This window comes from Orycteropus afer, unplaced genomic scaffold, assembly GCF_000298275.1.
Source record: "Orycteropus afer afer isolate SDZICR_OR568_19922 unplaced genomic scaffold, OryAfe1.0 scaffold00067, whole genome shotgun sequence".
Lineage (NCBI taxonomy): Eukaryota > Metazoa > Chordata > Mammalia > Tubulidentata > Orycteropodidae > Orycteropus > Orycteropus afer.
Genome location: NW_006921654.1, coordinates 5840902 through 5866940, shown reverse-complemented (window position 1 = coordinate 5866940; position 26039 = coordinate 5840902). Strand labels below are relative to the sequence as shown.

At 40.3% G+C, this 26039-nt stretch overlaps 1 protein-coding gene across 1 annotated transcript in view; it reads right to left on the bottom strand.

Annotated features, from left to right (window-relative positions):
• The window catches only part of NFAT5 (nuclear factor of activated T cells 5), a 181731-nt gene extending 175898 nt beyond the window's left edge, over nucleotides 1–5833 (bottom strand). Inside the window, exons 1-2 of the mRNA XM_007940309.1 lie at nucleotides 5761–5833; nucleotides 3985–4038 (exon numbers count right to left, since the gene is read on the bottom strand). Of these exons, the coding sequence (XP_007938500.1) occupies nucleotides 3985–4038; nucleotides 5761–5833 (127 nt within the window). The remainder of the gene's footprint in view (nucleotides 1–3984; nucleotides 4039–5760) is intronic.
• Between the last annotated feature and the right edge of the window lie 20206 nt (nucleotides 5834–26039).

The following is a 26039-nucleotide window of genomic DNA, read 5'->3' as shown; positions in this document are numbered from 1 at the left end:
AGAATATACAACAAATGGGATGCCTTGAACAAACAGGAGTTTATCCTTACAATATGGAGGCTTTTAAGTCCGAGTTCAAGGTGCCAGGCTCTAGAGGCTGGGTGAAAGCCCCTCAACATTGGCCTTTTGGCCCTCCTGCTCCCGCCCAACGAAGCTAGAGGCTTTACTTCACTCAGCTGCTGGCTTTTGAGGATGACAAGCCCAAGGTGGACAAATGAAAAGACACAGTCCTGATGTTACCAAACCACATGGCAGGCCATTCATTTAAGTCCATTCAAAGTCCCAATATCAGCAGAGCATGGCAAGCTGCTAAACAATGACATGGCTACATGCAGGGTTCAAGCATGCCATAAGCTAGAGACCACTCCCAAAGCTGTTTCTTATATATGGGAAGCAGACCATATCACTAAAGCAGCTACTCAGCTGCTCCAATACATTCCACCACGGAGTTAATTACAAATCTTACCATAAGGAATAACTACCACCAGCTGCCCAGCCACTCAACAAGGCCTAGTCAAGTTGACACACAAAATTATTGAGCCTTACTATGCCTTAGTTTCCTCATCTGTAAAATGGGATAATAGTAATTATCTCAAAGAGCTGTTATGAGAATTTTTAAGTTCATATTTATATAGTTCCTGACATAAAGTAAGTCCTATATACATTGTTTTTTAACATTTTTATATCTAACATTTATTGGGGAGCTCTGGTACTGCAGTGCCTAAGGCACTTGACCGCTAACCAGAAGGCTGGTGGTTCAAACCCACCAGCCACTCCTCGGAAGGAAGACTGGGCAATCTACTTCTGTAGTGATAACACCTTGGAAACCCAAGGAGGGGTCGCTATGAGTCAGGTGCGACTCGATGGCACATAACAACAACATTTATTGAGCACTTACTATGTGCTGGGTTAAATGCTTTACATTGTTTTTGCCTCAGTCTTTTCAACAATCTATGATGAAGGAACTAGCCATTTAAAGATAAGAAAAATGAATCATAAAATGATTAAATGATAAAGTCAAGGCCACACACCAGTAAATGTCAGACCAAGGATTTGAACCCTATTCTGAGCTCTTGTAGCGTAGTACCTAAGGCATCTGACTGCTAACCAGAAGACTGGCAATTCAAACCCACCAGCCACTCTTCGGAAAGAAGATTGGGCAACCTACTGCCATAGAGGTACCACCTCAGAAACCCAAGAAGAGGTCGCTATGAGTCAGGAAAACAACTCAACAGCAGTGAGTTTGTTTGTTGTTGTTGTTGTTTTTAACATAAATTACAGGGTACAGTACACACTAGCAGCAATAACCTCTTGCTATGTTGTATTTTGAAAAGACCACAGGGGAGACTAAGAGACTTTCTTGAAATAAACCAGAATATGTATTTCCTGGAATACAGTATTTTTAAAATTAATGTAAGAAATAATATAAAATACAAAGTATTTGTGCATGAAATGTTCTCATATCTGGCATTTGTTTTAAATAATCCAGTTTAGAGTAGGGGGGAGGATAAAAGAAACAAGACTAGACATACATTGTTAATTGTTACAGCTTGAGGATGGGTATAGAAGGAGCTTGGTGACTAACTGATAAGGCTACTAACCAGAAGGTCAGTGGTTCAAACCCACCAGCTGCTCTGCAAAAGGAAGATGGGGCAATCTACTTCTGTAAAGATTTACAGCCTCAGAAACCCAATGGGGATTTGACTCCAAGGCAGTGACTTTGGTTTTTTTGGTTGGTGATGGGTACATACATGGGGGTTCATTATTCTATACTATATACTTCTGTGTATTTAAAATGTCCGTAACAAAAGGTTAAAAAATAGAAATAGACTGATATACAGTAAATGCTTCATTATACAACCAAACAAGTTTCTTATAATACCGTGTACCAAAAACAAAAAGGAACTAACACTTGACAAGGATACATTTCATATATAGTATGTAAAAGTCTAGGAGCTCTGGTAGTGTAGTGGCTAAGGCACTTGACTGCTGACCAGAAGGCTGGTGGTTCAAACCCACCAGCCACTCCTCGGAAGGAAGATGGGGTAATCTACTTCCATAGTGATACTGCCTCGGAAACCCAAGGAGGGGTCGCTATGAGTCGGGTCTGACTCGATGGCACACAACAACACCACATGTGAAAGTCTTACTTAAATAAGTGAGTATCCTTTCAACCAAACTGAAAAATCTTTAAATATTTAGACACAAACACATAAGTATATATATTAAATAGCTATCTTTACATTTCCATCAACTCAAAAATATGTGCTTCATTAATTAACAGTCTTTATTTTTTTCCCCCTCATACTTTCCTCCTGCCTGATAATCTCTAAGACTATGATACTCTAGTTTGTTGCCCAGGCAATTGATGGTTTTGTATAGACAAGTATGACTCTACAATATGATCACAAACTGAACAATATGAATAAAAAGCAGACATCTGTTTCACTAAGAAAGACCTTTAAGAAGTTCTCACTTCAAATTATAGTCTTAAAAAATATTTTCTTTCCATACAAATACGTATCTATGGGCTTCTTTTAAGTACAAATAAAATCAATAATTAATTAGACAATCTTTCATATGCTCTTAAGTACACTGTTAAAACAAGTTCCCTGATATCAAAGGAAAAAAGCTAACACTAAATCAGATATTAAACTATGCACTTCATAAACATTAGCTCACTAAACTGAAAGAGATTATCTACATATTTATAGAAAGAACATTGAAGTTTAGAGAGGTAAAAATCAGTTTACCTAAAGTCATATAGAGGAGCTCTGGTGGTGTTGGTGAAAGCATTCAGCTGCTAAACAAAAGGTTGGCAGTTCTAACCCACCAGCTGCTCTGCAGGACAAAGATGAGGCAGTCTGCTTCCACAGATTTACAGCCTTGGAAACTATGGGGCAGTTCTACTCTGTCCTATAGGGTTGCTATATGAGTCAGAATTGACTTGATGGAAGTGGGTTTTGGGGAAGGTCACACAGCTAATAAGTAACTGAATTGGCATTAAACTCAAGTTCAATTTAAAAACCCATTTTTCCCTCCTCTCTACCAAACTGCCTATAAAGGAGGCAAAAATCTAAATTCAAGCCAAACTTAAATATTTCGTTGTTTTTAAAAATGAGCCACAGAAATATTTAAGTAACTAGCTACATCTGTCTTACAGTGGCACTTGGTTTTGTATAAACAGCATTAAAACACAAAAGGCATGGTTTCTGCTGCTGTGTGATTTTTTTTTCCCCCCAAGTTTCTTCATTTCAGTCAGTTTACTTATCTGTATAGTGGGGAAAATAATAGCCATGCTGTCCAATTCCGTAATTATAAGATTTAAATATGATATATGAAATCACTTCAAAAGCTACAAAACCACAGAAATAGAGTATTTTGTATTAAATGATAAAAACACAAAATAAAGTTTTCTAAAGTAACTGTTGCCAATTTAAATTACTTTACAGATTCTATGAACAAACACTTCCAGAACTTTTTAAAACCCTTTATTCTAAGCATAGCTCAACCATTAACTCACTTAGATTTCCATATCCTTAAACACAATACAATAGTAATGACATCAATACTTTTGTAATAATATACCATTTTCACATGCTCAACATATAAAAGTTCTAAATTCTGAGTTTTTAAATTAGATGTATTCAGTGTCACTTTTGTTACATTCACGAACTTAATGTTTGTGCCTTTTCATATTTGGTTTGTGTGTAAAAACCCAGACTTAAGATCTAGAATTCTAGAGTAGAACACCCAACACAATTTTAAATGATTTTTGTTTTTTCTCAAAGCAGATACAAGCAGACCAAATCCAGCAACAAAATCCACAAAAACATTCAGCTGCTCTAAAAGAAGGATCAGGCTCTTTAAGAAAAAACTACATTGTGTGAGTCTGCAAAGTTTCACACTTTCCCATTTAAATTCTATTTCAGAGAAAGCCTTTGCATACTAACACAATATGCTTTAAAATGGCACTTTGCTGACCTTCCAATAGTCCAGCTCTATGAAAATTCTGTGATGGGTGTAACTTCAGAGAATCTGAAAAACACAAAAAGCATTAAGTACTTTTTACGCTGAATAATTTTATTAAAAAATATATATATATGCCAGGAATAGCACACATCTCTTATATAAGTGACATGTATTTTTAAGAGATAAAGCCCATATTTGTGAGTATAGTCCCTGCAAAAGGAGTGGTGAATTGCCTCTACTTGGGTCTCTATACTAAATTTACATTTTCTTCAGGCATATATATGTTTAACGGAAAATTATCGATTATTGATGTCCAAAAGGTGTTAATGTCTACTTTTAGCACACAATTGTACCACATTAGTCTTCCTCTAAGAATCATCGCTTGATAACTGTCTCTTCCTTCTTACCCTCAAAACTACACACCAATTTTCACGTAATTTTGCCCCCCAAAAAAATCCTACAGGATAGGGACTGCCAACCAAAGTCATCAGAGCAACAGACAATGACTACAGTTACTAAGTATGACTTTGTGTACAAACTCAACAGTCAGTTCAGTTCATAAAGTCCAGTAACTTCCAGACGAAACTATCAAACTCTGATTTACTTAAATACATTAATGTGCATCTGGAGTCCTAGAGGGGGAAGGGGCAGTGGGAATCAGCTGATGGATACATTAAAAATTGAAGAAATCCTAAAGTTCTAAAGACAGCAGAGCCTAATGCCACATAATTTTTTTTTTTTTTGGTATGGTCAAATAGTTATAACCCAGCTACATCTCTTGCCCTCTGTGGTTTAAAAGGTGGTAGAGTGCAGTGGGAGTATTTGGGTTCGATGCCCCTTGCACAGGGAACCTGTTCTGACACATTCTTGTGCTGTCCAGTATAGGAATGTAACCCCGGTTGAGATGAGCTCAAGTGTTAATATTTTAGATACTGGGAATCCCCTCCAGGCCTCAGCCAAAATAGTTGTAAGATGGGAATCTCTATCCAACGTCCCCCCTCCCTGCAACGAAGTCTTACACGGCAAAGAAGAGAAAATTCTCCACGGACAGCGTCTGTGAACTGCTATACCCGGGAGAGGAGAGGAATAAAAACTAATCCAGAAAGCACCCCATCTTTGTACGAAAGGGAGATGTTAGTAACGAGAATGCCACAGAGCTGGAAAGCTAAGAATATTCGGGCCCTTTCCTGCAATAAGATGACGAGGAAAGAAAGAACGCCTGGTCGCGCGGGGCAGTCCCAACAAGGGGAGAGACTGGACTAGGCCGAACCGAGAGGGTAAAACGACGGCGCATAAACAACCTGGAAGGGGGTGGGGAATGGTGACCCTGTACCTAGAACTGTACCCAGCACTGGTCCCAGGCCAAGCAGCCCGTTTTCGGGCAACTTTGCTGGGGAGGAGGGTCCTGGTAACAGGAGCAGCCGCACACCGATCGCGGCAGCCCCAACGCTGGGGCCCAGTCCGAAGGGGATTCCCGAGCAGGGAAGGCCGAGGGCCGCTTGAGGAGTGTGGCGGGGGCAGGCGGGCCGGGCGACACTGAGGGCCATTGGTGCCGCAGAGACCCGGGGGCCGACGGAATTTGGGCCCAAGGCAGCCCGCGGCTCTGCGGGGGAGGGGCTGCCACTCCTCCCGCTGCCCCTTCCACCACCACCCCAACTCCATCGGTACCCTCCCCTCAAGACGCCACCCAGCCAGGGTTTAGCCGCCCCTCGCCCCGGAGGGGGACGCGGCTCGTGGCCCCGGGGCCGGTCTCCTCGCCCCCACGCCCCAGCCCCCAGCCTGACTCACCTCGCGAGTACAGGGACTTGGGCGACTCCAGGTCTAGGTCCGCGCTGAGCAATGAGATGAAGTCTGAGGGCATCGCAGCTCGACCCAGCCCGGCCCGAGGGCAGCGGGAGGGGGGGAGCGGCGGTGGCGGCGGCACCTCCTCTCCGGGATCGCGGGCACCGAACCGGGGGCGGCAAGGCGAGGGCGGCTGCCGCTGCCTCCTCTTCGAGGGCAGTGACTTCCACTGGGCCGAGGACCGAAGAAACGAGGTGAAGGAGAAACTCCACAGAGACTAATTCCCGGCGAGCCAAGAGGGGGGTTTAGGGCGGGGAAAGGGAAGGGGGAGAGCCAACGGGTCCGTTTCGTGCTTCTCCTCAGCGAAAACTGACGGTCGCCGCTACCGCCGCCGCCGCTGACAGGAATCTGAGCCCCGCCCCCTCGTGGGGTACTGCGCAGGCGCGGGGAGGGGGGCGCTCCAGAACAGGGAAGAGCCGGGCGGCTGCCGGAGGGCGGGGAGGCGCGCCATGGAACAGCATCAACAAGCGCTTCGCTTCCTGCTGCCGCGGCCGGGGCTGCAGTTCCCGAGCCGGGAAAGGGCCCCGCCGGCAGGGAGCGAGGGAGGAGGGAGGCAGGCTGGGAGGTGTCCGCGTGTTGGGGCCCAGGGAGGGAAAAGGTATTTGCTCCGACGTGGTAGCGGCGAGCTTGGGGCGGCCCGGCCAGCGCCGACCTGAGCTCAGAAGGAGACAGACCTAGGGGAGTCGAGGTGTCTGAGCCAAGAGAATTAGAGATTAGAGGCGGCCGAGGCGAGCTGGTTTCGGGTCTTGCGGAGAATGGAGTTTCTCTTCACTCTGACAGCACTAGCCCTTTGACTTTTTCTAAATTGAGGTTGCCAAAGGGCTGTCAAACTTATTTCTTAATTAGGAAATGGCAGACGATCTCCTAAAAACGTGGAATTACAGATATTTTTTAATGAAGTCTCAACTTCCACCGCTCCCCCCGCCTTTGGGGGCTAAATTTAAAAAAAAAAAAAGAAGCTCTCTGTGCTGGGGCGGCCAGGTGTATTCGGAGTGGCAGCTACAAGAGTTTAAGATTGGATCAGATGAAGTCCACCTGACGGTTACACAGGAAAGAAAGGAAAAAAAAAGCACACTTAAACACTACTCCTCAAAACATTTTCTCTCTTTGGACTAGGCCAGAATGGAAGAAGGACACAGTTGAGTTTTTGCTATTTTGCTCATGGGGCCAAAAGTTTCCGTTTCAAAACTTAAAACCTCACCTACACCGCAGCCCGTTTCCTGACTCTAATAGACTTAAGAGAAATTTTTAATAAAGTTATTAAAGTATCAGTTGGAGCGCAGGGTGTGCATCTTGGGAAATTTAAGCTTGTGTGGAATATACTTGGGCAGGATTTTTAAGCTCTTGGGTTGGTTTAGTTTTTGTTATTTTATCTACAAAATATTTTTGTCCATTATATTCTTTAAATATATACATATATTTAAATTTATACATATATTTTGTTGCTGTTAAGAGCTTTTCATCCATGAGTTCGGTCAAGTCCATGTGGACTTGGATTGCTAGGGAAAGGGGAAGACATTGTCAGCAGAGGTGGCCATAGTGAAGGTATGCCGGGGTGGGGCCATTAGCAAAGTTTGACCTGCAGACCCAGAATGTAAACTTGTGTCACCAGAGCCTACCTATCTTTCCATCTGAACATCTGATTCTGGTTGCCCAATTATCTTCACTGAATTCGGTGTAGTAATTAATCAGTCCTGAGAACATTTTCTTCCTCTCAAAACTTTTCAGAGCCACCCCAAGATGGCAAAGCAGAACAGAAAACTACCCTCAGATTTCCACATGCTGTTATAACAAGTTCCAAAGGAAATCCCTTCACAACTGGCACCTGAGAGGAAGAATCAAACCCCGCATTGCCCTACAGGCCAAGACAATGCAATCCTGTCGCTTTTGAATCAGAATAGTCACCTGTTGGAGACCTCCTCCCTCCATTAGCCAATGCATAATGTGAGGAGAGGAAATTGCAATGGACGGGCAGAGCCCCAGTATTTAAAAAAGGCATGTGAATCACTCTGAGCATATCCCTTTTCCCCAGACCTATGCAATCACTCCACAAACCCACTCACTGTCCTCGAGTCAATTCTTGACTCATAGCAACCCTATTGGACAGGGCAGAACTGCCCCATAGGGTTTCCATGGCTAGAATCTTTACAGAAGCAGACTGCCACATTTTTCTCCCACGGAGTGGCTGCTGGGTTCCAACTGCTGACCTTTTGGTTAGCAGCTGAGCACTTAACCACTGTGAAACCAGGGCTCCCTTCACTCAACAAACAGGGTATAGGAAATCCCCAATACTGTCCTGACCCTAATTAGCAAGTCAAGAATTAGCAAGGCCTCTTCCTCTTTCCCTCCACACTTCTCTATCCTTTTGTGATTTTTTTTTTTTTTTTTTTAATAAGGGTCCTTTGTTTATGTTAATCATTTTTCCCTGGATTAGGTAATAGAAAAGTGAAAAGAGGTCGCTTCTCCACCCCTTCCTCAACAGCCCCCCAACTGTGATTTGAGCTAAACTGTGAATTTCCCTACACTAGGATTCCATGGATTTAGCTCAACCCCCCATCAGGCCCTGCATTAAGCAGTGAATATATATTTTTGAAACTTTAATTGTTTTTCCCCCTTTCATTTTTCCTTCTGAAGAGCTACATTTTTAAAAACTCTACTTAGATGGACATTTTTCATGGCCATGCACTGTAACAACGCAGAGACCTAGATTTGTGTTTTGTCCTTCAAATTTCAGTGACCAAAACACGAATATATTTATGAGTAAACATTGTTTGCTCTAATGATCACAAAATATGATATGGCCTGCATGATATTCAAAAATGAGTATCTGATCATTGTGTCTTTAGTAAATTACATGTAACCCCTATTTCCAATTATATTTCCCTCTATGGTCAGTTATGTTTCCATTGCTTCCCTTTCTGTTTGATATTTGAAATAGTCTAATTTTATATTTTAAAAACTAGACCCTCTCCACACACACACACACACACACACACCCCTTCATAAGACTTTCTCTGTACAAAGTAAACATTAAGCATATAAAATGTGAAAATTTCCCCTAATTGAAGATTACAATAGGATCATGAATAAACTTACAGCAGAATTAATAGTTCATAGAATTCCTGTATATTCCTTCCCAATCATACATCACATGCCCTACTCACTTGATTAAAATTTACAAGAACCTCGATTTAACTCCAAGAATATGAAGTACAGTGGCAGTTTTCATATTGGTGGTGTGTTCTTTAACCCCTCCTGGACCTGTTTTGGCACTCTGTGAATTGTGCAGCTGATCTACTCTGAATGAAACAGGTTCAGGTATCAACCACAGAAAAGGAATTAAATAAACTCACACAGAACAGAGGAATGTGTTGTCACAAGATCTATAGAATTTCTGGCATTGTAATACAATTAAAGCTGTTAAAATAATTTTAGTCACACATATATTGTAAAGAACCTGCTAAACAAATAAAATCTGAAAGGAAAATTTCAAGAGTAATTCAAGTAATAGACTGAAAAAAAAAGTTTAGACCACAAATTTTTTTTGCCTCACCTTGGGGGCACCTCCTTAGTAATAATGGAGAATTGATAGTGGTGGGAAAGTGCAGTGACTCCATTTGTGCTGAAATCATAACCAAATTCTTATTTGGTGATGTTTATATATCAACTTTTACCCTTAGAACATGTTCTAGCAATTATTTCTGAAGGAGAAATGAGTTCTCATCAGATTTACAGCATTCTCACTACTTAGATCTTTCAAAGCATCTAAATCTTACAGTAAGCATCTAATTCACTTTGATGAGGGACCTCTGTGCTTTATGAGTTGGTCTAAGAGCTTTCATCCAGAGTCTTGGAGAGACCAGATCTAGACTCTCAAGATCTAGAATCATTACAAGTCCTGGGATACAGTGTCATCAGCTTGAAGCTAAGGGGATTTAATGAGCATTGAGTAAGAAGGTGAATAGAACAGTAATTCAGAGGCTGAGTTAAAGAGGAGAAATTTTAATAAGAAAGAATTTTTTTAATATTTAAATATAAACAACAAAGCACTCTTATTGAGAAAGAAATTTTTAAAGAAACCCCTAGCTCTACTAAAACAACAAAGGAAGGAAGATGATGTTTCCTGGTCATCCCAACACTATATCACTGTAAGTTTGCTAAAATGCTCTTTCTAAGATGGAAACAACCTAGGTGTCCATCAACAGAAGAATGGATAAGCAAACTATGGTATATACACACAATGGAATACTATATAACACCAAAGAATAATGTAGAATCTGCAAAACACCACATAATGTGGATGAACTTGGAGGACATTTTGCTGAGTGAAATAAGTCAATAACAGGACAAATACTGTATTAGTTCATTATAGTAAAAAGTCAAGGAAAGGTTTCTATATGGAAGGAAACTTTCTTTGTTAATTACCAGAGGTAGGAGCTCTGGTGGCCTAGTGCCTAAGGCATTTGAGAGTGCTAACCAGAAGACTGGCGGTTCAAACCCACCAGCCACTCTTTGGAAAGAAGACTGAGCAATCTACTTCCGTAGAGATACTGCCTCTGAAACCCAAGGAGGGATCACTGTGAGTCAGGACTGACTTGATGGCAGTGAATTTGGCTTTTTTTTTTCCCCCCCAGGGTGGGAGGAGAGGGGAGGGAACACTGCAAAAATAAAAATAATTTAAATGCTCTTTCTAAATATAATTATAGTATTTAGTGAGTCTAATAGCCCCACCGGGAGCTCTGGTAGCATAGTGGCTAAAGCACGTGACTGCTAACCAGAAGGCTGGCGGTTCAAACCCACCAGCCACTCCTCAGAAGGAAGGTTGGGCAATCCTACTTCTGTAGTGATACTGCCTCGGAAACCCAAGGAGGGGTCGGGGCGACTCAACGGCACATAACAACAACAACAATAGCCCCACCTGAATTGTGTTTAAAAGTAGGAGATGGTAATGGTTTTACAATTTCCTATTATTCACTCTCTAATTCAGGGATTTTTAACCTGAGCTCCATGGATTTGCGTCAAGGCATGTATAATCTCCCTTAACTTGTATAAGACTTTTTGAGGGTTTGTATCTACATGCACCTCTTTCCTTGGGATGAGGGTTCTTAGCCTTCATGTAATTTCTGAAAGAAAGATCTATAGCCAGAAAAGATAAAAATGTATTATTTTATATAAAGCAAATCCATTTTTCCCTCCTTCCACAGATAGCACCAGGCACTTTGCTAGGTACCGGAGACACAAACATTTTACAAAGGTAAGTAAGAAATAAACTGATGAACATGTACCTGAGGTAGATATACTCCTTGGAGAGAACAATCATGGGAGAATAGAAGGGCTGTTTATGCACAGGGAGACAGTTCTGGGGGCAGGAGTGCACAGAGGGATGGACACAGGGAAGAGGTAACTATCAGGACAAAGTGAGGGGAACTGTTGCATTGGGGTAAATTGTGGTCAATGTCTGTGTGTGAACTGCTGTATGGAAAGTGAATTTGCTCTGTCAACTTTCACCCAAATCACAATTAAAATTAAAAAAAAAAAAAGTAAACTGATGGAGGAGATGACCTGTGGACAACACATATACTGTGAAATATGTTACACTAAAGCTCTGTACGAGGAGCTCTGGTACCCACCAGCCACTCCTCGGAAGGAAGGTGGGCAATCTACTTCCGTAGTGATACTGCCTCGGAAACCCAAGGAGGGGTCGCTATGAGTTGGGGCCAACTCGACAGCACATAACAACAACAACAACAAAGGTCTGTACAGGTATCTAGAAAGGAATTATCCTTTTACTTTCTTAGTGAGTGTGATAGTTAAGGTTGTGTGTCAAGTTGGGTGAGCAGTGAGTTTGAGTGACTTGGCAGCTGAATGTAGTTATTCTTCATGATGAGTCTGTAACCATATCCATGGTGGAATCTGCTGTGAGCCACTAAATAGTTGAAGAGAAGTTACCTTTGGGACGTAGCCTACCTCCAATATATATGGAGAAGCTTTGGGAAAGGTCGCTATAGTTTTTTGGCACATGTGGATCCTGCATTTGGCTGAGTCTTCGTCTCCACTTCCTGGATTTGAACCACTGGCCTGCTATGTTGTCTGCTGCTCTTGGGATTGTCCCATTTTACCTGCCAATCTTGGGTTCATCAGCCTCAGCAGCCAACAGTTGCATGAGTTGGAAGAAGCCTCCAGCTCCCATGTGCTTGGAACAACAGGTGCAAAGCTAAAGCCAAAAGTCAAGGGACCTTCACCCAGCCACCTAGAGCTGCCATTTAGAAATCTGACGTATAGCCTCCTAAACTGTAAGAGAATAAATTCCTGTGTGTGAAAGCCATCCACTTGTGGTATTTCCATTACAGCAGCACTAGAGACCTAAGACAGTGAGCTAACAGAGGGGAAAAGGTTGCTACCAAACACATATTACTATTTCTTTCTCTCCTCCCATTGTCATCCACATCTGATACCACCTCATCCCAATCCTCGTTTCCTAGAGCCCCAAGAAGTTAAAAAGGCCAGGGAGTTGCAGGGCAAAGTACTGACATACAAGCGTTTACATTGTGACACATCACGACCACTATGTGTTGATGCAAATATACCAAGAAATACCTGGGCTCCATTAGACTTTGTCATGGATAGTCAAAGAAACACTGAGTGTTCTTTTTTTTTTTCTGCTTTGCTGAGGATTATGGCTAAATACTTTGGTTAAGAATGCAATGATAAGATAGTTGAGTTGGTCATCCATAACTGTTGCTGTTGTTATTGTTATGTGCTGTCAAGTCAGACCCGACTCCTAACTAAGCTCCAGAATTGAAGGGCTAAATTGAAGTTACTAGATAAACTACAGGAACTGTTGAAATAAAATACTCTACCTGTAAAGCATTTATTTCAGCTGAATAAGGAAATGTGGACTCCCCAAGCAGGAGAAGAGATATACAAGGGACCCGCCCACAGGCCTTAGAATCTAACAGTAAAATGAGACTTAGAATAGGGAGAATATTCATTCATTTATTCATTCAGTTCCTCCTGTTCAAAAAATCCTACTTACCCTACCAAGTGCAGCTTAGATGTCAGTTCTCCTGTGAATTCATCCTGAACCCTTCTAAGCAATATTCCGTATTCCTCCTTTGGGTTCTTAGAGCATTTTGTTCAAACTATTATTATAGCAATTGTTTGAGTTATCTAGTGCTGCTACAACAGAAATAACACAAGTAGATGGTTTTAATAAACAGATTTATTTTCTCACAGTTTAGGAGGCTAGAATCAAATTCAGGGCACTGGCTCTAGGGGAAGGCTTTTTCTCTGTGTCGGCTCTGGGGAAAGGTCCTTGTCTCCTCGGCTTCTACTCCTTGGCTCTTCGGTGATCTTCCCGCAGCATGGCATCTCCCTTCCCTCATCTCTGCTGGCTTCTCCATGCCCAATCTGCTCTTTTTATAGCTCAAAGGGGACTGGCTTAAAACACACCCTATACTGCTATGGCCTCTTAACGTAAGAAAATCCATTCCCCAATGGGATTATAACCACAGGTCTAGGGGTTAAGATTTATAACACACATTTTGGGGAAACACAATTCAATCCATAACAGGAGTCATCAAATAGTTCATGGTTCTATCTCTTTCTGACGTATTGTTAACACTTGGTTGTATAGCACCTAGGAAGATCAAAATGAAACACAATCCATGCCCTAAATAATTTATAACTAATGGTGAGCATATATAGCTGTAGTGCCCAGATGGAATGAAACAAGCTCTGTAATGACCATCTTTTGATATTTTAATTAGAATTTGACATTGGGCACAGAGATTAATAGTATAGAGGAGAAAACTGGAAAGGGAAGAGAAAGGCAGAGAGTGAAAGGCCTTGAACATTATGCCAAACTATAGAAGTCTCCTGTGGTGGTTAAGTTTGCGCATCAACTTGGCTGGGCCTGGTTGGGTGGTTGGGCAACTGAAGGTAGTTATTCTCCATGAGACTGGCAATCAAGTCCATGGTGGGATCTACCACAAGCAGCTGAGTAGCTGCTTTAGGGATGTGGTCTGCTTCCCATATATAAGCAGCAGCTTTGGGAACAGTCTCTAGCTTATGGCATGCTTGAACCCTGCATGTAGCTGTGTCATTGTTGTTCAGTAGCCTGCTGTGCTCTGCCAACCTTGGGACTTACAATGGACTTGAATTAATAATGGTCCACCGTGAGGTCTGGTAACATTGGGACTGTGCCTTTTTACTTGTCAACCTTGGGCTTGGCAGCCTCAGCAGCCAGCAGCTGTCTGAGTGAAGAAACGCCTCTAGCTCCACTGAGCCGGGAGCAGGAGGCAGAGCTGAAGCCCAAGGCTGAGGGGCTTTCACCCAGCCCCTAGAGCCTGGCACTTTGAACTCGGACTTAAAGCCTCCAAATTGAAAGAATAAACTCCTGTCTGTTAAAGTCATCCCATTTGTGGTATATTCTTTTCAGTGCGGCACTAGGTAACCAGAACATCTCCTGAGGAGGAAATAACCTGAGTAGAGCTGTATTTTAAGAGGGTAATGAAGGCAGCAATGTGGAGGGTAAACTGGGAACCGAGAGCCTAAAAAGAAAGCCTAGCCAAGGGTCAACGAGGTCTTAAAGACAGAGGAGGGGAAAATGAAAAGAAGCCGTCGTATACATAAGACATTGTGGAAGTAGAATGGAAAGCAGTCTTCAAAGCACTGCTTACATGTCAAGAATGAGGGAAAGAGAAAAGTCTGAGAATATTCAAGAAAGGGAGATGGCAGGACAAAGATCAGAAACATCCACCAGCAGGCTCTTCAGCGTGAGACCTGAATAGCTTAACCCACCAAACAAACACTTAACAGGGAAGCAAATACTGCTGAACGTGAATCACTCAAGGGACTTTATACTGACACTTTGTTATCTGGTACAGCAAAGATACTAATCAGAAAAAAATTATCCTAGACTGGCTTTTTACCAATAGAAAATCCAAGTCAACATAACTTGCTAAAATTCAGAGAAAGAGTACATTGATAAGACACAAATCAACATGAACATGAATTCCCATTTTACACTCCAGACATAGTTGAGCATTAATGTTTAAGCCTTCAAATGTTCACTTTCATAACAACTAAATGCGAAAGAAGCTCAAGAATCCTAAAGACCAAAAGTCTTGTGGGGCTGAAGGAGAAACCCTGCAGAAATAAAAAGCTGTCATAATATCTTTTAAAAGGATCAGTTTGCAAAACTTCTATTCATGGAAAACTTGGGTAATTTACTCTGTAAGGCCTGGATCAAGGCCTTTAGAAACTAGACACAAAACTGGCTGACAGGTGTCTGACAACTGACCATAAGGAAATCATAAGGAATGAGATCTTTTGGCCTTCAAAGCTATTAAATACATACTTTCTGGTTGCAAGAGGAATATGAAAGAGGAAATTAGAAAGAAACATTCTGAAAGATAAAAATAAAAGAGAGAAATCCCATTGACAGTTGTTCCAGTAAGTTTCCTCCAAGAGGCAAAGAGAAAGATTTTGCCTGGACTAATACTTCAAAACAAGTAAATCCCAAATCCCAAATTGGACATGGTCTTCAGTGTCAGGGGCCACCTTTAGATACAGTGCTCAAATAGGTTCTAATTTCTTCTAGATAGACTTGTATTTTCTCCTTAGAACTCATACACATCAATGACCAAAACTACCAAGGAGCCTGAAATCACTCATGATCCAAGGGAATATCTGATAGGTGTGAATTTCTCACAGATGTCACATTACATACCTATTTCTATTAAGTCTCCAACCCACTCCTGTGAGTCAATTCCAACTCTTAGCGACCCTCATTGGGTTTTCAAGGCTGTAAATCTTTACAGAAGCAGACTGCCTCATCTCTTCTGTGAAGCAGCTGGTTGGGTCAAACCACCAACCTTCTGGTTAGCAGCCAAACGCTTTATCTACTACACTACCAAAACTCCTTTACTTAAGTCTACCAGAGGCTATCTGATGAAATACAGAGAGAGTGGACTTGGAAGTTCTAGTTCTAGTATGGCACCTACAAAGCAGAGGATGTACACTTTGGCATATCCAGCAGGCATCCCCAGTTCTCCTGGTAAGAGTATGGTGATTTTTCTCCAGAGAGCTTTCTCTTTCCCTCTGGACTTCAGCTGGGGCGGGGAAAGGCTGGAGCTGCTGGCACCACCACCAAAGAGGAAAGAGCTGTCTGAATAGATTCATCACAAGGAAGTAGAGCCAAGAGATCGGGAGAGAGAAAAACCAGATCCTGGAAAAATAACATTTGAGTCTCTGGAGGAAGCCACTCCTGAAGCTAACTCTTCTTCTGGACTTCATGATTATCTGAAGTGATAACTCCCCCCTCCCCCCCCCTTTTTTTTTTCTTAAAAGGCTGGGTGGGAAGGAGTTTTCTGTCACTTCAAAGTAAAACAGTCTTAACTTGATAAAATGTGCTCAGATTTATGGAACTTCCTTGGGCCTCTATCCCCTCTCTGTGAAATAACTGGCTAGATTATTTATCATGCAGGGATTGTGTTTGCATGGGAGTTAAAAATCCCAAAACCAGTGGTTTTATTTTTCTTGTGCAAAAAGTGTGGAGTTAAGCAATCCAAGGCTAGTCTTAGAGCCCCACATTGCCATCGGGCACACAGGCTTTCCCCTCTGCCTGCTTTACAGGGAGGCATTTATTTTCATGCTTACAGTATGGCTGCTTCACCTCTGGGCATCAAGTCTGCATTCTAGACAAGAGAAGAAAGGAAGAGTAAGAAGCAAAACTGACAAGTCCATTCCCTGGAAGGCTCAGATAATGGCTTCTACTTAATCTCATTGGTTGGTACTATGTCACATGGTCATCATCTCTGATACAGAGGCTAGGAAATGTGCAGGGTTTTTTTTCAGATGTGTACATTGATGCCCTGAACAAAATTGGAGGACAAATGGCAAAGAAGGAGAAGAAAATAGATGATGAGTAGATACACTTTTGACAGCAAAAATGCCATCCTAGATATAAAAATAGGATGTTCTGAGAGCACAGTCTATACAATAGCAAAGGGCCCTTTCCTCTCTGAAATTCTGGAATTCTAGTCTCCTTTCCAGTTTGTTCTAGCTAGTTATTTCTCACTGGGGGGGGAAAAAAAAAACAACTCAATATTCTGTGGAAAGGGAGCACACTTTTAAAATTGAATATTTTTATTTCATATTTCATAAATGAAATAATGATAGATACATGTAAGATATTAGATTATTAGTAAAAAGCTCTTCACATTTGTTCTTTTCTCCCCTGAAACTTTCTTGAATTTTGTTTTTTAATTTTATTGTGAGTTGGGTGAAAGGTCATAGAGCAAATTCATTTTTCATACAGCAATTCATACACATTTTGTTTCATGACATTGACTGCACTTTCCCACAATGTAACAGCTCTCTTCCCACTTCCTCTCTGTAGTTACCTCTTCCCTGTGTTCTTCCCTTTCAAGCACTCCTTCCCCGAGCTGTCTCCCTGTGCAAACATTGCCCTTCTGTTCTCCCATCTTTGATTGTTCTAAGGAGTGTACCTACCTGGTGTGAGTGTTCACCTTATATGTCTGCTGAGGGCTTCTTTAATTGAACTAATGCCTGCATTTTTCTTCTAGCTTCCAGTTGTTCTCAATTAATTTCATATTCTCATGGTTTTTCTCTCCAACTAAGTTGTAAACTTGCCAAGAGCAGAGCCAACACTTAGCATGCTAGATCTGTAGTGAGCAATTGAAAAGGTTTGTGCAAGGAATGAATGAATGAATAATTGAAATCTGAACTTCTTTTTCTTTCCTCAGAACTCTGTCCTCAATGCATGGTTGTTAACTGACTGCATCTCAGAGTCATTACCAGGGCAATTTGTATCCTAGGAAGTCAGCTTTCAAAAGCCTTTTATTTTCTGCCTTCAAATCCTTTTCACCACTGTACATTCAGCACGGCCCCAGGAGTCAACATTATGACTGCCTCCCTTTACCTAATTGTTTCACCTAGGCCCCTTCTCATTTTATAGATTACAGGTCTTACCTTCAGGAAAATATCTTTATGTCTAAATTAAATTCTGTACATAGCCATTTCCTCTGCCTTTGCTCTCTAAGTTGGCAGAGCATAGCAGGTAACACATTTAACAATGCTTTATAAAGGCCATACTGTTGTGTATTTTTTTAATCAAAAATAAGTTATGGGGGTTTTATATACTAGAAAACAATATATATGTTCAATGTAAAAGCTAAAAACAATAGATGAAAATATAAACAAGAAATTAAAAATAAGAATTATTTAAACACCAATCAACCACACACAGATAATATTTGTCTTTCTGGAATGTTGTATGTGTGTTTCTTTATATGTTACAGAATGTGAGAGCTAGACAATAAGGACGACTGAAGAAGAGTCGATGCTTTTGAGTTGTGGTGTTGGCAAAGAATACTGAAAGTACCGTGGACTACTGAAAGAACTAACAAATCTATCCTGGAAGAAGTGTAGCCAGAATGCTTCTTGGATGCTAAAATGGCCAGACTTCGTCTCAGCTACTTTGGTCATGGTGTCAGAAGAAACCATTCATTCCCTGGAGAAGCATATCATGCTTGGTGAAGTGGAGAGTCAATGAAAATGGGGAAGGCCCTCAATGAGATGGATTGACACAGTGCCTGCAACGATGGACTCAGGTATAGCAAGGATTGTCAGGGTGACAAGGACCAGGCAGTGTTTTGTTCTGCTGTGCACAGGGTCGCTATGAGCCGGAGATGACTTGATGGCATCTAACAACAACAGATACTACTACTTTTAATATTTTGTTTATTTCCTGTTTTGAAAATGTTTATAAGTACTATTGAGAGGAACACCCTTGTACGTAAATGTGTGGTTGTAACCTTTTCTTGTTTCCTTTGGAAGCATTCTATAATAAGATTTACTTCGGTGAGCAATAAGGAGAAGCAATACATGAATAAGAGAGTGAAGCAAGCCCACAGTAGCAATTTACCATCATTTTGGGACCTAAAATGTGTTTGGCTTGCAGGTTCCAGGGCTTATGCAGCATAACCTAGTACAATGGTTTTAAACTATAGTCCTGTGACACACCATCTGCAAATCTGAGCACTCTGCAGAAATGCTGATAGGAAAATTTACAATCACAAAACATATACCTTCCTGGTAAATCAGACACCATCCTACTGCAGCATCTAGTACTATCAGCATCTATCAAACCTACTGTCAAATAATTATCTTAAGCATGAAATCCATGTAAGAAAAGCATGTCAGAGAAAAAAGTGTAATTGAGAAAGTGTAGCCTATTAATTGTTTTTTGACTCTTAAGCTGAGAAAAGACTGAAATTATCTGATTTGGTATAGCTAAAAAAAAAAAAATTTGAGGGTAAAAGCAGAATATTTCATTTTTGAATCTCTGCTCTGCCACTAAGTGCATGAATCTCTTAAATACTGAAACCTCAGTCTCCTCCTCTGTGAAACGGGGTTAATGGCAGGACCATTTGTATTCACGGAATTATCATGGGAAGAAAACTAGCTAACCGGTGAGAAAGCTTTTCATAAAGTACAATATTATAATACAAATGTTACCAGTAATTACTGGTAACATTTCCCTCTATGTTTTATTTTTTTTTCCTTCTATTTCTTTAAAGTTTGTAATTAATGTGGGTGAATCGATTGTAATTGATAAAGTGTTTACAAATTCGAGCTTTACTAGAACTGAGTTTATTGCAAAGATCTGTGATGAAAAATGCAATCCTAAATATAAGAATTTAATGATTTGACAGTACTCTATCAAACCTACTGTCAAATAATTATCTTAATAGAAACAAATACTTTGATGAGTCATCACAAAGTGAGATTGAAAATTCTCCCCAGTTATCGAAGTTCTTTTATTCTATTACTTAAGAGAGAGGCGACAAACCCACATTCTATGTACTTTTTGGTAGTTGTTCAATAGTTTAACTTTTTCTCACATGGAGATTTGAAGCTGCCTAAAATTGAAAAATAGGTAATTTTCCAAAATGCAAAAAACGTATATATAATATGATCATAAATGTGTAAAAACTAAGTATGTAAACACAGACTGAAAAGTAGCGGGCAAAAACAGAAATATTTGCATTCAAGTGGCAGCTTTATAGATTTTTTTCCTTTAAAAATTTTTTTTATTAATTGTGACACAAAATTCCAATTAACTTTTTAAACATATAACGAATAGTTTCCCCTCTATGTTTTATTTTCTTCCTTCTATTTCTTCAAAGTTTATAATTGATGTAGGCAAATCAATTTAAAGAAATTCATCCCAAGTTGAGAGCACTTAGAGTTCTGTCTCTCATAATTAATTTATTCTCACTCAACTATCAAAACATTTCTAATTTGGCAGACAACTTTCCCTGCTTATAGATCATTCTCATTTATGTTTTGGAATAACACAATAAATCTTACTATCGTGGTTAGAAACAAACCACAAGACAAATGGGTGTTATAGGTGAGGTTGAAAGAACATAGCAAAGGAGAAAAAAGTTATGATCATCTCAACCGATTCAGAGAAAGCATTGTATAATAATATTCATTATTCAGTTACGATTTTTTTTAAAACTAAGCAAAGTAGGAATAAAAGGGAAGGTCTTTAACCTCCTAATAAAGCCTTAATTAAGATAAAGGTTAGCTGCAGATGACAAAAAAAAAAAAAAAAAAAAAACCCATGTGGCTCAAGCAACATAAAAATTTCCTTCTCAATTGATATGGGAGCTCTGGTAGCATAGTGGCTAAGACACTTGCCTGCTCACCAGAAGGCTGGCGGTTCAAACCCACCAGCCACTCCTCGGAAGGAAGGTTGGGCAATCCTACTTCCGTAGTGATACTGCCTCGGAAACCCAAGGAGGGGTCACTATGAGTCAGGGCTGACTCGACGGCACATAACAACAACATTGATACCTATATGACCAGATAGAAATCTGGGGTCCTGTTATTGTAGGGAAAGTAGGAGATCAGATAATGAGGGACAACTACCTATCAAAAACCTACAACAAACCTACAGCAAATGTCATAGCTAATAGTGAAAATTTACAAGGATTTCATTAAAATAAGAAGCAAGATAAGGCACCTTCCCTGCTACGATTAAACTTTCTCCTAGACATCCTCACCAATGCAATAAGAAAAATAAGTAAGAGAAATAAAAATTGGAAAGTAAGAAAGAAGGAAGAAACACTGAAAAAATAAATAATAATCATAATAAAAAGAAAGTAAGAAAGAAAAACCACTGTCCTTTGCAGTTGAAATGATTGTGTGTATAGGAACTTTAAGAAAAACATTCAAATAAGTCAGCAACTTGCTAGTGAAGATAGTATACAAAAATCAATAGTGATGTTAAATATAAAAATATATCATTTTAAGAATAACAAAAAGTATGAGATACCCATGAATAAATATGCAAAAGATGTATAAGACTTTAATGAGAAATTTAAATAATTGAAAGACATAAAGAAGACTTAAATAAAGAGAGATTATACTATGTTCATGAACAGGACTCAATATTATAATGTTAGCCTATACGTTCATTTTAATACCAATCAAAATTCTAAGAGAATTTTTATTATGGCTCTTGATAAACTGAACCTAAACTTAATATGAAAGAACAAATAGACCAAAAATACCCAAGATAATCTTGAAGAAAAAAAAAAATGAGGTAACTTGACCTACCAGATAAGAAAATTTATCATAAAGCTATATTTTTAAGAACAATGTGATATTTGTCTAGGGTTAAACAAATCGATTAAAAGAACAGACAGTACAGAAAGAGCTTAAACACAAATACTTGGCATAAAATAGAAATGTCATCAGAAGTCAGGGGGAAAAGGTGAAAAACTTAAATGGTGCTGGAACAATTGGTTATTTGTACAAAACTAAAATAAATAAGCTCTCTACCTTACACTGGATGAAAATAAATTCTTTCATGACATTAGAATAAAAAAAGATTTTCTAAACAAAAGTACAAACCAAAAAGAAAATAATTTGACTACATTAAAATTTAGAATAATTGCTGGCAAAAGATAAGCTAGAAAATGTTAAAGATAAACTATAGATTAAAAATACTTACAACTCATTTACCCAACAAAAGATTACTATGCTGAATATATACAAATTCTAGCAAATCATTTTTCAAAAACACAAAAATCAATTTTAAAAACGGACAATGGTTACATAGAAAAAATTCACCAGAGTATCTTGAGTGGCCAATAAATATTTGAGAAGATGCTCAAGTTCACCACTAATCAAGGAAATGAAAATTACAACAACAATGAAATACCATTTTATACCTCCTAGAAAACCAAAAACCAAACCAAACTCACTGCCATTGAGTCAGATCTGACTCAAAGCTCCCCTTCTTTGGATTTCCCAAGCGGTATCACTACGAAAGTAGATTGCCCAACCTTCCTTCCGAGGAGAGGCTGGTCGATTTGAACTTCCAACCTTCAAGAGTTGTTGTTGTTGTTGCTGTTACGTGCCGTCGAGTCGGCCCCGACTCATAGCGACCCCTCCCTTGGGTTTCCGAGGCAGTATCACTAGAGGCAGTATCACTACGGAAGTAGGATTGCCCAACCTTCCTTCCGAGGAGTGGCTGGTGGGTTTGAACCGCCAGCCTTCTGGTTAGCAGTCAAGCGCCTTAGGCACTATGCTACCAGAGCTTCAAGAGTAGGGGGAAAATTTAATAGATTTTATTTTTTAGAACAATTTTAGATTTACAGACAAATTCGGATAATCATATAGAAAGTTCTACTTCTAGTTCCCCTTATTATTTAACATCTTACATTCGTATGGCACATTTGTTATAATTAAGGAATCAATACATCATTATTCACTCAAGTCCATAGTTTATGCAGGTTTCCTTATTTTACCTTTTTCTGTTCCAAGACAGCACCCAGAATACCACATTACATTTAGTTCCCATGGCTTCTTAGGGTCCTCTTGATTGTGACCACTTCTTAAACTTTCCTTGTTTTGGTGACCTTGACTGTTTTGAGAAGCACTGATTAGGTACTTTGTAGGATGACTCTCTACTGAAATTTGTCTGATGTTTTTCTTGTGATTAAATTGGTGTTACTATTTTGGGAATATTTGGGAAGGAGCTCGGGTAGCATAGTGCCTAAGGCACTTGACTGCTCACCCGAAGGCTGGCGGTTCAAACCCACCAGCCACTCCTCGGAAGGAAGGTTGGGCAATCCTACTTCCGTAGTGATACTGCCTCGGAAACCCAAGGAGGGGTCGCTATGAGTCGGGGCCGACTCGATGGCAAACAACAACAACAACAACAACAAAACTATTTTGGGAGAGGAAGATCACAGAGGTAAAATGCCAGTTTCATCCCATAATATCAAGGGTCCTGTACTATCAACATGAGTTTTGACTGTTAAAGACCTTGATCACCTGACTAAAGAATAAAAAAATTGTAAAGTCTTAAAATTCTATGTGAAATAATGATGAGGGGAAAGGAAATAACTCATTCACTGTTGCTGGAAGCAAAAATTGACAATTCTCCCCCTCAAAAAAGGCTTTGTTTAGAAATTTGGTAATATTTGGTAAAGTAGGAAATGTCTATACTCTTGACCTAGAAATACCACTTCTAGGTTTGAGAAACTCTCCCTCATGTGTCTACGATGATGGTGCTGTAATACTGTAATACTGAATAACTAGAAAGTGATACTTTATGTCATCATTTAAGACCCTGGATCCATTGGTACTTGAAACATGACCATCTCACCCGCAACCCAGGACTCTTCAGTTACATGGCCAAATAAAATCCCATCATAAGCCTGTTTGAGTTGATTTTTCCATCACTTACAACCTTATTGAGTCCTGACTAAACATCAAGTTAACCTAAATCCATGCTCAGTTTTTCAAAAAGGAAAAAAGGCAACAACAGTTAAGCAATGTCTAAATGCCTAGAATCTAGGCCCCAGAGGATAATTAAACCACAACAACAAACATCCCCGGGGTTTACGATATATAAACTATTCCAGACAGGTCTGCTGATCAAAATGCAAAATCAATAAATGAAATAAACAAATACCTGAAACTGAAGAAAATATTTTATATTTATAAAGTGCTAACCTGTAAAGTCTTAGATTCACTTCAGTCAACTCAAGGTGGATTTTTCTTTTGTTTTGCTTATATTAAAATAGGAAATAATTGAAATATAGAGAAAACAGACACCATCTATCCACGACCCAGATTTAACAGATGTCAACATTTTCCTTCATCTTTTTTTGAGAAAGAAATAAAACACACATAACACTGAAGACTCATAGCCCATCCCCTTTTCCTTTCTCCCACTGTTCGGAAGGTGGTGTGTGTCATCCCCACGCTTATTTTTGTACTTTCCTTACATCTACATATCTCATTGTTTGAACTGCATTCCCATGATTACAAAGGAATTTGAGCATTTTTGTAGATGCTTATTGGCCATAAGCGTTCCTCTTCTGTTGATTTCCACTGTCTATTTTTTTCTTTTGGGTTGTCTTTTCATCATCGTTATTATTATTGATTTGTTAGTCTTTTATATATTTTGGATACAAATCCTTTGTCAGTTAAAAACAAAAACCAAAACAAATCTATTGCTGTCAAGCCAATTACACCTCATAGTGAGCCTATAAACAAAACCAAACTCACTGCCATCGAGTTAGATCCAACTCATAGTGACCCCTCTTTGGGTTTCTGAGGCAGTATCACTATGAAAGTAGATTGCCCAACCTTCCTTCCAAGGAGTGGCTGGTGGGTTTGAACCGTCAACCTTCTGGTTTGCAGTCAAGTGGCTTAGGCACTACGCTACCAGCTCCTGGTGAGCCTATAACACAGAGTAAAACTGCCTCATAGGTTTTCCAAGGCTATAAATCTTTACAGAACCTCACTACCTCATCTTTCTCCTATGGAGTAGCTGATGGGTTCAAACCACTGACCTTTCTCTTAGCAGCCAAGTGCTTAACTACTGTGTCACCATGGCTCCTCTTCATTGGTTACATGTGTAAATACCTCCTTCTCTGAGGCTTGTCCTCTCCGTGGTTTATCATGTCACACAGAAATATCAAGAACATTTTAAAGACCTGGGCTACTAAAGCTAGGCCTTGGCAGGGTGGTTCTATACACCTTCTTCACCTAGCCTCCCCAGTGTTAACATCTTGCACAATATTGATGCCAGCCAGTCAATATCAGTGCATTCCACGGGGCTTATTCAGATTGTATCAATTGCACACGTACTCATTTATGCTCACTTATGTGTGTCTATGTGTATATGAGGAGCTCTGGTAGCGTAGTGCCTAAGGCACTTCACTGCTAACCAGAAGGCTGGTGGTTGAAATCCACCAACCACTCCTCAGAAGGAAAATGGGGCAATCTACTTCCGTAGTGATACTGCTTCAGAAACCCAAAGAGGGGTCGCTATGAGTCGGGTCCAACTCGATGGCACATAACAACAACAACAACATGTGTGTATGTGCATTCAATATCATTTTGTATTCCTACCAGCAAGATAGAGTTCCAGTTGCTCTGTATCCTCCTCACCAACAGTTTGTGTGTCAGATTATCAACATTTTAAACCATTCTGATGTTGTTGTTGTTAGGAGCTGTTGAGTCATCTCTGACTCATAGCAACTCTATGCACAACAGAACGAAACACTGCCTGGTCCCACGCCAGCTCCACGATACCTGCTATATTTGAGCCCATCGCCACAGTCATGGTGTTAATCCATCTCATTGAGGGCCTTCCCCTCCTTCGTCGACCCTCTACCTTCCCAAGCATGACATCCTATTCCAGGAAATGGTCCCTTCTGACAACATGACCAAAATAGGTGAGATGAAGTCTGGCCATTCTCGCTTCCAAAGAGCATTCTGCACTTCTGCCTCCAGGACAGATTTGTCAGTTCTTTTAGCAGTCCATGGCACTTTCGGCATTCTTCACCAGCACCACAACTCAAAACATCAACATTTCTTTGGTCTTCCTTATTCATTGTCCAGCTCTCACATGCATATGAGGCAACTGAAAATACCATGGCTTGTGTCAGGCACACCTTAGTCCTCAAGGAGACATCTTTGCTCTTCAGCACTCGACAGAGATCCTTTGCAGCTGACTTGCCCAGAGCTATAAGTCATCTGATGTCCTGACTGCTACTTCCATTGGCAATTGGCATCAATTGTAGATCCAAGCAATGTGAAGTCTTTGAAAACTTCAATTTTTTCTCCATTTATCGTGATGCTGCTTATTGGTCCAGTTGTGA